The sequence below is a fragment of the Mchenga conophoros genome, linkage group LG22 (genome assembly GCF_057382185.1).
Source record: "Mchenga conophoros isolate Kocher_MC1m ecotype Shallow Benthic linkage group LG22, M_conophoros_male_GT1.1, whole genome shotgun sequence".
Taxonomy (NCBI): domain Eukaryota; kingdom Metazoa; phylum Chordata; class Actinopteri; order Cichliformes; family Cichlidae; genus Mchenga; species Mchenga conophoros.
The window spans coordinates 26,530,999-26,547,968 of NC_140546.1; the positions used below are offsets into that span (position 1 = coordinate 26,530,999).

General features: G+C 37.8%; 1 protein-coding gene across 1 annotated transcript; it reads left to right on the forward strand.

Annotated features, from left to right (window-relative positions):
• Positions 1-1,647: 1,647 nt before the first annotated feature.
• LOC146549585 (sodium-dependent neutral amino acid transporter B(0)AT1-like) lies at positions 1,648-10,716 on the forward strand. The gene is made up of 12 exons (XM_085262095.1): positions 1,648-1,870; positions 3,928-4,068; positions 4,160-4,297; positions 4,386-4,567; positions 5,702-5,812; positions 5,895-6,007; positions 6,153-6,281; positions 6,888-7,044; positions 7,189-7,393; positions 7,519-7,678; positions 8,223-8,385; positions 8,626-10,716. The coding sequence occupies exons 1-12, from the start codon at positions 1,672-1,674 to the stop codon at positions 8,779-8,781; spliced, it is 1,854 nt and encodes a 617-aa protein (XP_085118221.1). The 5' UTR covers positions 1,648-1,671; the 3' UTR covers positions 8,782-10,716.
• Positions 10,717-16,970: the final 6,254 nt, after the last annotated feature.

The window sequence follows — 16,970 nt, forward strand, 5'->3', positions numbered from 1 at the left end:
TTTGTGTGGCTGTAATGCACATTAAAATAAACAGCTGCTTGTTTAAACAAGAAGAAATTGATGGGTTTTTTTTCCCACTAATAAAGTTGTGGAGTTGTATTTTGTTTCGTGTCAATTATATCGTCAGTTATATCGTTACCGCAAATTTTCAAATCTACATCGTGATAAATATTTTTGGCCATATCGCCCTGCCCTTCTCTGTGGGGGTCAAAGTTTGCAGAACTACGAACGCAGCTGGAATCCATAGCTGTGCGTGTTCATGGTGCTTGCATTTTCACCTGCTGGACATCACTACCTGACATTAACATGTGTATCTCTGTACTAACAAACATGCCATATTGGCCCAGTTTATTTTTCTTATCATTGTTGTGAGGAGACCATAAATAGCATTGCATTTTCTGTCGTACAGCTCATTTGCTGTTATGGAGTTCTTGTTATGGATAAAAAGTGTCTTTTTTTGTTTCAAAATAGCTGATAACTGCAAACATCTGCGAACAAATGTGATTCTATAAAGTGGTTCTATATAGCGTGTAACTGTTAATATAGAGCGTTATTAAATTCATTGCTAATGCAATCATATGGCACATTGACTTCTGAGGAAATTTTAGATGGCACTCATCATCAGAAAGGTTGCCGATCCCTGGTTTATGTTGATGTGCTGTGTTTGGTTTGGTTGCATTATGTTCAGTCATCTCCCCTTTGGTCTTGTCTGCCCAAACCACAGTGGCCCTCATTTCCTTAGTTGTGACTAATAAGTGCTCACTCAAACAAAATTTAGCCCCGGATACAAATTTGTCTTCAGTCTCAGTTCTGCACGGGAGATGAATGCTGATTATGGCACATGATACAAACACAAAGGGAAAACGTAACATTTGTAGGGATGATGAAATGAACTTATAGACGCTCATTTAAAAACATAAATGTTAATAATTACCATGCGTTTCAAGATATCTGTCTAACATTTTGTTCAGACATATATACATACATATGCTACCCTTATTATAGTAAGATTATTATTATTATTTTATTATAAGATTATTCTGTTTATCTTATGTTAGCAAAAGAAAACATCTGATAAAGGAGATTAAGCACTGTACTAAAGTCTAAAATGATTAAATACACACAACACAAATTTAAAGACTGCAGCTTTTTGTGCGTTTGTGTGTTTTGCTGATTGCCCATAATTGTGACATGGGTAAAACCCAATGCCAATCAATATAAGCTATAGATATTAAAAAACAGTTATAGTCAGTTAAAAATCTTTGTGGTTCAGTTTAGATTGTGGTTCAAGCAATGATTTAGTGTTTCAGTGAGAAGAAATGTGCTACAAAAAGTGATGAAAATAAAACTGATACTTAGAATAAAAAAAGAGTTCTGACCATAGCAACAAGAGAAATGGGTTTTGCTCCTATTTCTGTTCTTTTAAATGTTCATGTAGACTGTTAACTAATTTGTAACAAAACTAAGAAACTCAACGGCTACAAATGAAGGAGAAAGTACAGAGTGTGCCTGTGTCTGGTTAATCTGCCCAACACTGCAGATAAAGTAAAGGTCATAAATCGTTTCATGATTACCCGACAAGCCTATGGGGGCGCACACACATGCACTCCCCCCTGACAAACGCTTCACCAGCAGTAGACACAACGTGCGCTTCAGTATACGGTGGACACCATGAGACTGGTACTTCCTAACCCAGGACTGGATCTCAGAATCCCCAGGCATGAAGATCTGGAGAGGATGGAAAAACAGGAGGCTGCAGACAGACCCAAGTGGGACAACAAAGCTCAGTATATACTAACCTGTGTGGGGTTCTGTATCGGTCTGGGTAGTGTTTGGAGATTCCCTTACTTATGTCAGAGTCATGGAGGAGGTAAGCTAAGACAGAAAGGGCAAGATAACATATCTGGTTAATAATCAGACAATTTAGTGATTTACTGATTTTAAAAAATGTGTGTTTGTGGTATACAGGAAGTAATTTTTATATTAATCTAATAATTATTATTATTATTAATAATATTAATATGCTTTTCTTTAAATAATTAAAACTTTAACTGCAACGAAATCACTTGACCTTTGTACCAACACTTAAATGGAGTTAAATTGTCACCAATTCATTAATACAAGAGAGTGCCCTTAGGTTTGCAGTCAAGCTGCATTAATGATTATTCACCAAGATGTCCCCTGAGTCCAGCTGGTTAAGTTTAAACACAATCTTAATTATGTAATGACAGGTGTTGACTTTTATGCAGTTACCTTATTGCACTCAAATATTTTTAAAATATGCATTTATTTTGTAATTTAATCATTCTTTTTAAATCGTTAACTCAAGCACAGTATCATGAGCTATAGCAACGAGTGTCCTTTCTGTGCAATAGTGATGGTGTATACTGATTAATACAAAACAGCAATGTGACCTTTCAGGTTGCACTGACACGAAATCTTATTTTTAGCCTACAAAAAAAAAGTGCTAAATATAGCCAAACACATCTATGACTAACCATAGTGATAAACGTCGCCCATCGTATTTGTACATAAGAGCATATCTAACTTTTAGGGCCACACAGTTGCTAATGGCTAACTGCTATTAATAACTTTTATTAGAAGATGTTTTAAATTATCATAAATATGTCGAATTTTGAACATTTTTAAGTTCCTACACACTTCATCGTGTTGTCGCGTTATCAGACAGAATCAGACAAACGGACACTTGTCAAAAACATAAAGCATTAAAATGTAGACTAACAGAAAACACTTCATTTAACAAACTCAGAGCCTTGTTCAAAAAACAAAAATAAACCCACACAATCTGATTATCAGTCCACTTCTTGTGTAATTTGGAATACTTAGCCTTCATGTACATGGATAAACTGAAGGGTTAGACGTATCTCTGGGGTCCTGTGTCAAGTTCTTGCTGGATCTGTTTTCTATTTATTCAGGATGTGACTTTCAGGTACTGTTCATCAACAAATCATTGTTCCTCCACCACTGTATGAGGTCTTTGGGCTCATATGCTGTGTTAATGGCCAGACATCTGCACTTTGGGTTTTATTTCTGTCCAGCGTACAACGGCCCTCTTTTACTGATATGTCTAATATGACAAAATTACCATCAGATTTATGAAATGCGCAAAGCAGTCTGTTTTGTTCTTACCATCATGCGTAAATTGAATCTGAATCATTCTGAACCAAATCCGATTTTTTCCATTAAATAGACACACTTGCCTCTAGGTGAAGCAAAGAAAGTGGTGATGATGTAGCAAGGGAGGAGCTTGCATCACCATGCCAAGAAAGCAGAAACTGAAACTATTAAGTTCAAAGAGGAAGCGCAGCTTTCCATTGGAGTGATGAAAGCCTCAAAAATGTAAAAGGAAAAAAAAAGAGCCTCTGGCTGAAAAAATGAAAGTTCTGAATATAATTTTTCCTGAGATGATCACTGTGGCTCAAGTAAGAAAAAGATTGGACATCAAACCCGATATGTTAAAACACTAATAGACTACAAGAAAAACAAGAAAACATCTCATGGTCGGTTAGACCGAAATGAGAAAACCACTGTGGTTAAGAAAAAAAAGCAAAGAAATTAGACTTTAAATGATGACATCCAGCAATGATAAGTAATTTTAATAAGACGATTAGTAGTAGTAACAGTATTAGTGGTGGTATTTAAATTTTCTAAGAGAACCTGGCCGTTGTTTGTTCGCGTGAATGGTTAGAGGCAGTTTAGATTTATTCATATAGCACAGGCTAATTCAGTTAATAAAGCACTGATTTGAGAATAAAACATTCATGTGCATGACTTACACCCACAGTCGTGTATGTCTGTCATGGCATTAGTTGTTCCCCAGAATTCTGTGCTTGAAAACAGTTGTGTGTTACTTTCACCTGTTAATGATATACTAACAATCTCTAACCTACTTAAATATATTTGCAGGTGCATTTTTGATTCCTTACCTGATTCTGCTGGTGCTAGAAGGAATGCCTCTCTTACTGCTAGAGTTTGCTATTGGCCAGCGCCTTAGAAAAGGCAGTGTGGGAGTGTGGCGGGCCATCAGCCCATATCTGACAGGTGTTGGTAAGTAAAATGGTCCCTGCAAAAAAACCAAAAATACCCAGTGTGTGGTTTTTAGTGATTGTGATGATAGATGATTAATGCTGTCCCTCAGGTATTGGCTCCATGTTAGTGTCCTTTATGGTTGCCCTGTACTACAACACCTTAATTGCCTGGATCATGTGGTATTTCTTCAATTCCTTTCAAGATCCATTGCCTTGGACTAATTGTCCTCTCAATGAAAACAGGACAGGTATTTGTACACTGATTTTCATCCCACACACACAAATCATAGCATCTGTTTTGCTATGTTTAAGAGTGGGTTTTTTTTCCCACTTTAGGATTTATACCAGAATGCCAGCAGAGCTCCACGGTGGACTACTACTTTTACAGAGTCACTCTGAATGCTTCTAACTCAATAGCAGACTCTGGAGGACTCCAGTGGCCCATTATAATATGTCTGTTAGCTGCCTGGACAGTTGTTTGTATCTGCTGCATACGAGGGATCAGTACTTCAGGCAAGGTTTGTAGAACCTTAAATAAAATGATCACTCTTTACTCTGCCAATGTTCCTATTTTATTCATTAACGTGAGTATCCATCCCTCCATCCATCCATCAGTTTTCTTCTGCTTATCTGGGGCCTGGTCGTAGGGACAGTACCCTGAGCAGAAAAGCCCAGATCTCCATCTCCTTAGGCATCTCCTCCTTATCTGGGGAAGTGCAACACAATCCTGGTCCAGCTGAGAGATATAACATTTCCAACATGTCTTGGGTCTGCCCAAGGGCCGGGGTCCGGAAAGAAATGCCAGGAAACCTCACCCAGGTGGCCCCTGGAGGCATCCTAGTCAGATGCCCGAACCTCCTCAACTGGCTCCTTTCGATGTGGAGGAGTGGCAGCTCTACTCTGTGCCCGTCTCAAATGACTGAGCTCCTCACATTATCACTAAGGGAGAGAGACCAGTCACCCTTTGGGGAAAGCTCATTTCTCCAGCTTGTACCCACAATCTCATTCTTTCCGTCATTACCCAGAGCTCGTGACCTTAGGTGAGGGTAAGGGATGTAGATCGACCAGTAAATCATCAGCTTCGCTTTTACACTCAGCTTTCTCTTCACCACAACAGTCCGGTGCAGCGTCCACATCCACGTCAGAGCCATTTGTTAATCCCTCGCTCCCCTCACTTGTGAACAAGACCCCGAGATACTTAACTTCCTCCACCTGGTGCAGTAATTCGTCCCTGACTTAGAGTGGGCACTGCTCACTTTTCCAGCTGAAATCCGTGGCCTCTCATTTCAAAGTGCTGATTCTCATTCCTGCTGCTTCACATTCAGCTGTGAACTGCTCTAGAGTAAGCTGGAGGTCTTCACCTGATGAAGGCAACAGGGCCACATCATCGGCAAAAAGCAGTGACGAGATTCTTAGACCACCAAAGTGGAAGACTTCCACCACAAAGCTGATTAATCTAATGTATTTTTAAAATCTGGAATTTTAAAAAGACATTTAATATGATGCATTGATAGCATTAAGCTAAGTACCAGAATAGGTTTCCACAAAAAAAGAAAGAAAAAGCATTGTAAATTATGAAATTTTGTATGCTAATTGTTATAGCTACATTTCCATCCCACAAGTTGTTCCACTCTCATTTCTAATGTCCTCAGGCAGTCTACATCACAGCCATCTTGCCATACATAGTGCTGGCCATCTTCCTGATCCGAGGACTGACTCTTAAAGGTGCCCTGAGTGGAATAAAGTTCCTCTTCACACCAGATGTATGTTTCAAATCTTGATTTTTTTTTAAAGTATGAATTTAAAGGTCAGAAATACATGTCAGTGTGTGTCTCCCTCTTGCAGGTGGAAGAGCTGATGAATCCAACTACTTGGTTGGATGCAGGTGCACAGGTCTTTTATGCTTTTGGCTTAGCGTGGGGAGGGCTGATTTCCTTCTCAAGCTACAACCCTGTTCAGTAAGGAACTGCACTTTTAGCATTTTGTTCACTTTAATTTAATTTCTTTTAAAAAAAATAGGCAAAATAAGTCATTGAAAACTGTTCCAAAAACCAAAGTCAGGCTGTTGTTTCCTTGTTCTTTTTGCACATTTAATTTCCAAAGCAACAACTGTGTGCAAGACTCTGTGATCCTGTCTGTGGTAACTGGCCTCACCTCAGTCTATGCAGCCACAGTGACCTACTCCATCATTGGCTTCAGGGCCACTGAGAAATATGACACCTGTATCAACGAGTGAGTAAAGCTTATTTTAAGGCTTTGAAAAAGTTTACTACTTTTTGGTAAAAGGCACTAAACTTACTGACCAGGAATTTAAAAACCCTGTGACGTCCAGGTACCCCTACCCCTTAACACCATGCTTTCAGCAAATGTAATTTGCATCTTTTGAAAAATTTTCTCCCAAGTCTTGTAAAAAACAAACATTCTGGCTTTAGCACAACAGAACTATTAGCTTCTTTTCTGCAAAACATTGAGTTAAGGTTGTAAAGGTTGTTATCCTCTTTGTTGACTTCACAGTGTTCAGTTATAGGTACAAAGGTTTTAAAGTCAGTCTAATGAGATCGTCATCATTGCAAGCAGTCTGCCTGTAGACATGACACCAGCTGGTTTGTCAGTCAGCACACAGCACCACAACATCCTTATATATTCACATCAAGCTACGGCAAAATATGTGTTTAATGTGACTAGAAAATGCTAACATGCTTAACTCAATTGTGGGGATGGTAAGAATACCTGATGAACACCTGCATTTGTGCATTGCCATTATAAACATATGTAAGCATATCCTTTAAGTAGATAATAGTAACCCCGAATTACTAATCTGATGTAATTTCTCATCAGAAACATCAGGACGTTACTAAATGGATTTGAACTCCCTGAAGACAGCATCACTGCCAGCAACTACAATGCAGCCCTTCATCATCTGAACAGCTCCAATCCACATACTGTTTTTGGACTGGACATTAAAACCTGTGACATGCAGAAAATCCTCAGTGAGGTGCCTATTTTAATGAAAATCTATTAAGTTCCCATGATAATATTATTGTTATTATTATTATTATTATTATTATTATTATTATTATTATTATTATTATTATTATTGTTATTATTTTATATTCTAATCTGCATTGCATTTGTTCAGGGAGTGGAGGGAACAGGTCTGGCCTTTATAGTCTTCACTGAGGCCATTACCAAAATGCCGGGTTCCCCAGCCTGGTCTGTCCTGTTTTTTATCATGCTTCTCTGCCTCGGACTCTCAACACTTTTCGGAAACATTGAAGGAGTCGTAGTCCCTTTGAAAGACTTTAATTTATTTCCCCAAAAATGGCCCCATGAAATATTGACTGGTAACTTAGCTTTATTTTATTTTATCTACATTTGATGCATTCCTCAGAATTTTACATTTAAATTGAACATTTTTAGAGTTTCTTGCTGGATTTTTAACAAAAGATCCATTGTTCTTATTTTTTAGGAGCAACATGTTTTGTATCCTTCATCATCTGCCTCCTGTTTGCACAACCATCAGGAATTTATTGGTTAACTCTCTTTGATAACTTTGCTGGATCTGTTCCACTGCTGACCATTGGATTGTTCGAGATGATAGCTGTTGTTTACATCTATGGCATTGACAGGTTAGTAGTGCTTCCATTTGTTAGCAGAGCTGCTCTGTGCAGCGTTATGGCATAATAATTTTAAGGGAGAATAAAAAGTCGACACACATATCTCATTCCTGACGGAGGACTCTACCACTACACTTCTCCAGTCCATTCACAGAGTCGTTGCATGGTAAGACATGGATAGGAAGTGGGCGGAGCCTTTTACCGTCATTTTATTACGACGCAAAGTACAAACACCTGTGGACACACAATCCAACACCATTAATTTCAGCTGCATATTTGGAAACTCAAGTAAAGTGTCAGGAAGAGTAGCTTTACATTTCACTACTATTAAGCTGCATAAGGTAGCTCAGCTTTCTGCAAAGCACAAAGAACAACGGGGTTAGCTTGGTGCAGGCATTTCAGCACATATCAAGCTAAAACAAACAGTTCAGGTATTAAGGGAAATACCTGAACTTAGACATTAAGATTCTTTGTCCGTTTGGAAAAGCAGCATCAAAAAGTGGTAATTTTTTGTATAACATGATGTGAAGCTAACTGAAATTTTCTTGTTTGGCAGGTTCAACGAGGACATAAAGTTCATGGTTGGGCGAAAGCCTTCTATTTTCTGGCAGATTACGTGGCGATTTATCAGTCCTCTGATTGTCCTGGTTATTTTGGTTTTCTACCTGGTGACTCAAGCCCAAAAGCAGCTCAACTATCTAGTCTGGGACATAAATTCTGTAAGTTTGCAACCACCATCCTAGTTACTGAATCAACTTAAGCACCTCCTCTTTGTTTTGCTTTGTATCTTAATGTTCACTGATGCAATTATATGGCGTCCCAAATGTTTATATTTATCATCATAAGTAAAGTCAAAAGACAATAAGCAAATTGGCAGCAGTCACATAGCTTACCAGTTTGAAAAGTTATTGCATAAACTCATAATAGGTTGTTGGATTTTTTTCATTGTTCTTTTACAGGAGACATTTCCAGCTTTGACATCAATACCCTACCCCTCATGGATCTATGCTGTTATCTTCCTCTTAGCAGGAGTCCCCAGCCTGGTAGTGCCTATGTACGCATTATGTCGGCTGATCTTTGTTTGCTACAAGAAAAAAATGTCATCCAGACTATAAATGAATACATCAGAGAACAAAGAAGAATTCAGGATTATTTAACAGCGCGTCCTGCATCCAGCATCACGCCAAAACATGTATTAGGCATGTTGGTCCATGGTGTCACTCTTTGCAAGAGTGAAATGGACACACGTGCAGTAATTTGCAATAATGGCAGAGGGAGGTATTTTATCTCAAGACACCATGAAAATAATCATGGGAACGCATTTGAACAGACATTACTAACACATTTAAATGTAAACACACATTAGCCACCTAGCTTAATCTGGCTAATAAAGGACCCTGGTATACTTCATACTTCACTTCATTGTTCACTAGCGACTTCTTGGCCTTAAATATATTATCTCCCCCTGCTCGTACTGCAACATCTGCACGGTGGACCCGCGTGTCTATTGCATTGCTGCTGTGATACCGGGTTCATTACGAAATCTATTAAGTGTTTGGTAATAATCATTGCCAACAAAAAACCACATTGACAGTGAATTATAGTTTGGTAAATAGATCTCATTAGTCTGTGTAATCGATATTTATTTGATAAATTGTATTTTGGAGTGGACAGCACAGCTGTGAGGTGATTAGCACTGTTGCTTCAGAGCAAGAAGGGTTGGGTTAAAACTATTAGGCTACTTCAGAATATATTGCATTGAATTATACTGAATATGTTACTTTCCAGACCTTTTGTTGAGGATATTCTCGAGCTACACCCCTGTAACTTCTTATTACATATATCCATGTTATAGAAGAATAGTTTTTAACCTTGTTGTAGATTTGAGGAAACCTATAAAATTGATGTCTGCATGCACTTAAGCTGTTATGAAGGCCCAACACTAAGAAGCTTTTTTAAGCTGACCCATCTGTATATGTGTTTACACTGTCATGTGAATAAGAAACAAGCATCGCACAGGTCAGAGAAAAACTAGATAGACTTCAAGGAATTATAAGGGTATGTAGTAGCCAGGTGCTGCTGATCAAATGCACTTGATTATCTGATCATCAGCAGCCTTGATGCATGCTCAATTGTCAAGACTGCTAATTAAACCCCAAAAGGTTGATTCTGTTCATCTGGCTGTAGTGTTTTCAGTGGGAGAAACATTTCGTCACTCATCCAAGTGACTTCTTCAGTCTCAGCTGACTGCAGGTTTCCCAAACATAATAAGCAGTACATTTGCATAATGACTGAAACTACCTCACTGAATGAACAATGATCAGTTCCTTAATCATTAATATGTAAATTGTCATGACCACTGATCAACAACCACTGTCCAGGAGTCAAGGAGGTCTTTGCTATGAGTTTAATTTCCAAGATCTACATTTGATGCTTTGACATGCCTTTCTTTGCTTTGTACTATCTCTCCTTTCTTTTATGGAACCCTGTCTTTACTTTTAATGAAGTCATCCAACAGTCTGGATGCAGTGGTACCGCTCCCGACCAAACCATTCCTTGAAATAAAGATATGAGATACCGCTTTTTAAAACTAATGCTAAGACATAAATATGTTTATAAGTGCTTTGTGAAGCAAATATTCTTTTATGGTGATAGGCTAATAATTTTCATTTAAAAAGTGACTAATTGACAGATTCATTTCCTAAAGCACCTAGAAAATAGTAGAACAGACAACAGTTGTTAAGCAAATTCATCCTGAGGTTTGACTGTGTCGTGCACAGAGAAACTGCAACAAACCCAAGAGCTATAGACTCTACAGGCCTCAGTTAGCATACATTTGACGTATTAAGGAGAGCTATTGCTGTATATAATTGTGCAAGTTTTAATATTTGATCTGTTTATATGTCCGCTATACTATGTTGCCATATTAATCTTCAAATGTGTCCTATTAAATCAACGGTGCTGTTTTTGCTTTTATTCCTGTGGCTTTGTCTCTTCTGTTTAAAACATTTTTGTAAGCTTTGAATGAAATTTGTGTGAAATTATCACATTGAAAAACTGAATGGTTATAGACAAAAGTCAAAGGTACAAATGTATAGCAATGTTCAGTATTACCATGTTCTCCTATTTGTACTCACTAATGTCCCAGTTTCACTAGTAGATGTGACTTCTGTGCTTCCGTACACTCATGGACACCGTGAGATGGGTACTTTCTAACCCAGGTTTGGATGTCTGGATCTCCACTCATGAACATTTGGAGAGGATGTTGTACACAGAAGTTATCTTGAACGTCATAGATTTCACAGTAATGTTAATGTTTTTTCACCAACATGAGAACGACGAACTTCCTTATCATTATTCTTTCCAAAAATAATTCCTGGTCTTTGCAACAGCAGCTAAAAGAAGAGATTAATGTGTCATCTATTATTGGGTTCAAGTGAATCTGCTAGCATGTCATATTAATAATTCTCAAGAATGACCTCATAGGTTTTTCTAAAGTCCACAAGCTTTTGGTTTGTTCAGATGAACTCGGCAAACCTAAGAGCAATGCTGCCGTGTGCTTTGTAGAGAGAAGACGCTCTCTCCTGGTAACGTCTCCACACAAGTCATGCTCATTTGCTCTTTTTCTAATTATACTGTCAGGATTTACTCAAAGGAATTTCATCTGCTTTTCAAGCATGCTGCTGATTCAACATTTTCATTTAGTGGATTTAATTTAATTGTTTAATTTGCACACTATACATTATATAATATTTTGCATAGAAAGGTTAATACTGTATTTCAAAGGTGCAACGTCAGCTTTCTTACAAGTTTATTATTCAAAGAAATGAAATGGAGATAAGAAAACACATTGTTATTTTATTGCTGTGTAAAGCTAATTGGTTAGTTTTATAGTATGAAGAAGGCCGATTTGACCATAAAGGTTACTGAGCTTTCATTTTTACATTTATTTTTAACTTTCTTCCTCACATATGTAAACAAGTTGTCATCATATGGCATTATAAAAAAAATGGATTACACGATTTTAATACTTCCACTAACACTACCCTCACCAGTTATTCCACTAGCATTTATTTGCTTGCTTGTCATAACCTCGGGTAGTCTACATCACATTTAGTGATGTAGCGCTGTCGAAGAACACGACTGTCGACCTGTACAGGGCTATGAGACCATCAGCAAGAAGCTTGGTGAGAAGGTGACATCTTTCGGTGCATTCATTCAAAAATGGAAGAAATATAAAATGATTAATCATTTGCCCTCATTCTGGATCTCCATGCAAGACTTTGTCTGATGGGGTTAGTGTTTTCATGAAGCGTAAGAGCCTGTTATGGGTCAATGGAGTTATCTATCTTTAAACAGGAATTCTCAATCATACGGAAAACAAAGTTATACAGAGAAAAAAATAAAACAGGTCTTTTTTAATGTTGTAGCTTAATGGCAGATTATTAACAGACGGTGTATTATTCCATGCTTTAATCCCATTAAAGTTCATACATTTAGTTGAACCTGGACAGAGTATCATCCTGTACAGTACAACAGTACATTATCTCCATCATATTTGACAGACAATATGGTATTCCTCGGATCTCTTTCTCCATGCTTTTCCTTTCCCATCATTCTAATAGAAGTTAATCTGGGTATTTTCTGTTCAAAGACCTTTTCCTTTTCTTTTTTTTCAGAACTGTTTAAGGTCACATGAATGTTTTTTGAGTGCTTTGCATCTTTTTGTAAACTCGCTGTATTTCCATTCATGAAATTGGTGTCTCTTCATTGTAGACTTTGATAGTGGTACACCTTCCTCCTCGAGAGTGCTCTCGACATGGTTATATTTTGTGAAGTCTTTTTTCTTAACCATGAAAATAATTCTGTCAACATGCTGAGCAAACTGGTGCTTTCTTTCTTTTTGTACCAGATTGTTAGTTTGGTATCCTCTAATAGAGATGTTAAGGAAATTGCTTCCAGTGTGTTTCCCAGCTTAAGAAATTAGGAAAAAATTCAGCAAACGCACGACAGAGTCTGAGAAATGCATCTGGCTTTTCTATTGATCCATCTACTGAAGCCTCATCAGATAATGGCCTCAGTGGGGGGCTGTGGCATGCTAAATGTCTGCAAGTGTCTGTGAAACACAGCGAAAACTCTGTCATGCATTTGCCTCAACAGAGCCCGGACCTCGTGTGGGATCATGTTGACAGAGAACAAAATTAAATGCTGCCAACATCCAAAAAAGAGCTTTGAGTGTTCTTCAAGAAGCCTTTCTGAAGACTGTTTTTGAAGGACAAAAAAGTTTGCCTAAGAGAGTTCAGGCTGCGTCGAATAAACATAGTGATACCAATACTGACTTGTGTATATTGAGCTGTATTAAATCACTGCACCTATTTCCTATTTTATGGGAAACATGCTAACAGTTATAGCAAAATATAACTTTGTAGAGCTCTATCCATAGTTAAGTGTTAAAGGTTTTTTGTGAATAATTCACCTTCCTTAGACTCATAAATTGTAATCCAGCTGTAGTTATTTCTTTAGAAGTAATGATTAAGAAATGTTTTTAATCTGTCCACTAGGGGGCAGTGTTTTATCTGTGCGTTTTAGTGATGTGGTTGTTTACTCCCCCATGTAGTAAGAAATTTGTATATTAGAGGGGCAGCTCAAGTTAAGCAGTTTGGATACAAAGTTAGAGAGGCAATGCTGAGATGGTTTGGACACGTGCACAGGAGGGTTAGTAGAACACCTGCAGCAACAGATCTACAACTTCATACATAGCAGCTTCTCACTAGTTCATTATTGCTTCAGGATTACTTTAGTATTGCCGACTGTATCCATGTGCCATAAAAGTGATGCATCAGTGCATCAGTGCAATAGTTATTCAGTAGGTCTTTAGTATCTTTACAGTTATTTCCATAATGGTAAATCAGAGACAACAGGAATCTTAGAACATGTTTTCATCGACATATTCAAATCAAACACACTCATATAAGTTTCATGTTTTTATTTTTGTTTTTTGTTTTTAGTAGTGTTAGAATTTAGCTTAACTTAAAGATTTGACACAGAACCTGGCAAGAAATGCAAGAAATCCCAAACTCAAGCTACATTTATACAGGATATTAAGTGTTTATGTATGTTTTATTTATCTGATAGCTGAAACAGAAACAAAGAGAATTTCCTTTAAAAAAAATTAAAAATGAACCAATAAGAAAAAGTAGTATAATGTGACATATGTTGCAGGTGAACTTTGTCTCTTGTTCTTTAGGTTCTTTAGGCACTTGGATAACTGACAAACTTTTCCTTTAATGATTCACAAAAATAATGATTAAAGCAAGATACATTTCCTCAGGATTTACTTGCCCATAGACTAATGACCTATATAATCACTGTACCCAAAACAGCATGGTTCAGCTTTGAAGCTTTAAATGGTGCTTAGTGAGTATGGGTTTGCACTCCAGGTGACATATTTCAAAAGAATTGTGTGCTATATAAAGTGCTAATCAATTTTTAGTACATTGTTATGACTTTAAAATGTACAGGACATTTTTACATACATACAAGGACTTTAGGAAAGTCATCTAAGCATGTCAATTGAACTAATTATTATTTTCATAGAAAAAAAAATCAGCAATCTTTTTTTTATAAACTAAGAAATTGTTGTTATCTTTTTTGGGGAAACATTATACTTTCTCCAGTTTTGAACAAAGATATATGCATAAAATAAGACAGATTAATTTTCCACTTATCATCAGTTTCTTTTGATGTTTTACATTAAAATTGTGATCATCATTCCAATAGAAATTTGTGCAAGTGAACTTGATATTGTCATATCAAGGACAATAAAAGATCAACTGCAGACAGTATAATTAACATTTATGAACTGAACTTTTGCAGATGAGAAAGCAAATTCCACCATAATGTGTTTGAACATTACCCTAAACATAATTTAACTTACAACGCTGGTTGTTTCACATCTCTTTCAAATGAAATGCAGACTTGGTGAAAACTGATGCCTCAACAATAACAGTAGAATAACACTGGAGGGTAAAGTTTTGTGAACGTGTCTCATGAAGGCATGCAAATTAGAGATCAGCTGATAGTTAGATCGGTTTTGCCTGAGTGCTGAACGTCAAAACAGCCAACCTTCTGGGCAGGAGCATTTTCAAGGATTTTTTAAATGGGGACACTGCACGATGTGTCAATGTGATGCTGAAAAATGAAGCCGTGGCCAATTGCACTTTTTCCAGATGGTATTGCACTGTGTTTCATAATCTGATGGTACTTTCTGTGTTCATACTACAGTTCCAGTAATTGTGACAAGATCCCAACAACACTGGTTAAAATGAAGCTCCAAACTATGACAGTCTCCACTGTGTTTTATGGTTGTCAACACTCACTGTTGTACCTGTCAATGACCTTCTCCATAAATAATGAAAATTATATGACATGAAAATTTGATTCATTTCAGTTCTTGTATAATTTGGCATACCTCAGACTTTTCTTCCTGTTTTGCTTCTGCTCAGAAGTCCTGAGTAATCTGTTTTGCTTTACTTCCTTAAGAACGGTTTCTTGACAGTCACGCTTCCAGTGATTAGGTCTTCATGTTGTCACTTCCCTACTGTCGTCTTACCATTTTGTATCAAAGAGGCATAGGTTTTAAGTGTTTGTTTATTTTGTAAGAACAAGAAAACATCATCATTATCATCATTTATTTATATAGCACTTTAAAAACACACCTGGTAGACCAAAGTGCTGTACAGTACAAATATAAATATAGTAATACAACAGGAAAAACCAAACACAGCAATAAAATTAATAAAAATGTCAGTTGCCCCCAGAGTTAAAAGCCAGGGAATAAAAAAAATAAAAAACTGGCACTGATGTAACTTGTCTAATATGGAGAGGAAGATTATTCCAAAGCATCGGAGCCTCAATAGAGAACGCTCGGTCTCTATGCCGTGCACAATCTCAAGAAACTGCTTTTGGGAAGCCCTGGAATAATTACGGGGTACAATAAGTCCAGTGTTTACATTGTAAAAACAGCTGGCTGCTTTATTAGGGGGTCAGAACTGAGTGTGAACTGAACTTCACAGGGTCCTTCTTTTAGAGGTTTCTCAGGTTAAAAATATGTTGGAATGATTATGCCTCTTCTTTCTGAAAATTACTCAGGACTCTTGGGTAGAAGCCCCTGGTACTTCTATGTTCTTGTGCTATTTCTTCCTGACATTGCCATATGCCAGGATTGCCTCATTTATCACATCTGAGGTCTCCTGCTTCTTGTCGGGCACTACTATGTGTGGTTGGTCAGCCAGCAGCTGCTTCTCTGGCTAAAACACTAAGTTCCTGTTGCTTTGAAATACTTCTCATTGATTCTCCTATCAGGACTGGGGACTTTCTTGTCCACATGCAGCACAGACATTCATGTACACTATCCTAGCCACTTGGTTGTGCTTCTCATGTACTCAGTCGAACTTTCTCTTACATCCTGCCGCTATATGTTGGACTATCTCAGGGACACCTTTGCACAGCCTGCAGCTTGGGTCCTGCTGGCTGCTCTTTGGTTTCGAGATATCTGCTACTTCCTCTATCTGTTGATGGTATGTCTCAAGGAAGGACTTGGTCTTCCATGATACTTCCTCATCACCATCTGTCTTCAGTTGATTTCTGGGGTCATCTTCCCGATGTATTTGCAGATGCTCTGTGTTTCATTCTGGATTGTGTCTCTAACCCTCACTAATCCTCACCCACACTCTTCCTATCATTGAGCTGGCTTCTCAGCACATTACCTTCTACAGCTGTTTGGCTGTGGCTGACCTTCATGGGTCTTTATCTTGGCTCACATCAGCCGGAGGGATACGCAGGTACTTGTAGCTGTTCCTTATGTCCACTATCTCCTGTTTTTGAAAACATTCAGCCACATTATCCAGCCCAAATGGCATCCATATGTCCTCGCTCTAGAGCCTTTTGCGTTGGAGCAGTAAATCGATGTCTTGCTTGTTCCTGGCATACATCTTAACGTCAGCATTGTACAGGAGGCGGCTGATGGTTGCTCCACTCCTGAATCAGTATACACTCTTAGTGGCAGGCTGGCTTAGGGGGTTTAGGCCTATGCAAAACAGCAATGGGGACACTGCATCACCTTGTTATCTTCTGCATTTAATGGTGATTTTTATGATTGCCTTGGAGATGGCCATGGAATATCCAAAGATGATGCACTTTTTACTTTTTGTTTGTTTGTTGTTGTTTTTTTTACTTTTAATGTGTTTGAACCTGGTGGCATGATTCTAAGCAGGTGGGTTCTAGGAGTTTTCATCTCAGTTTC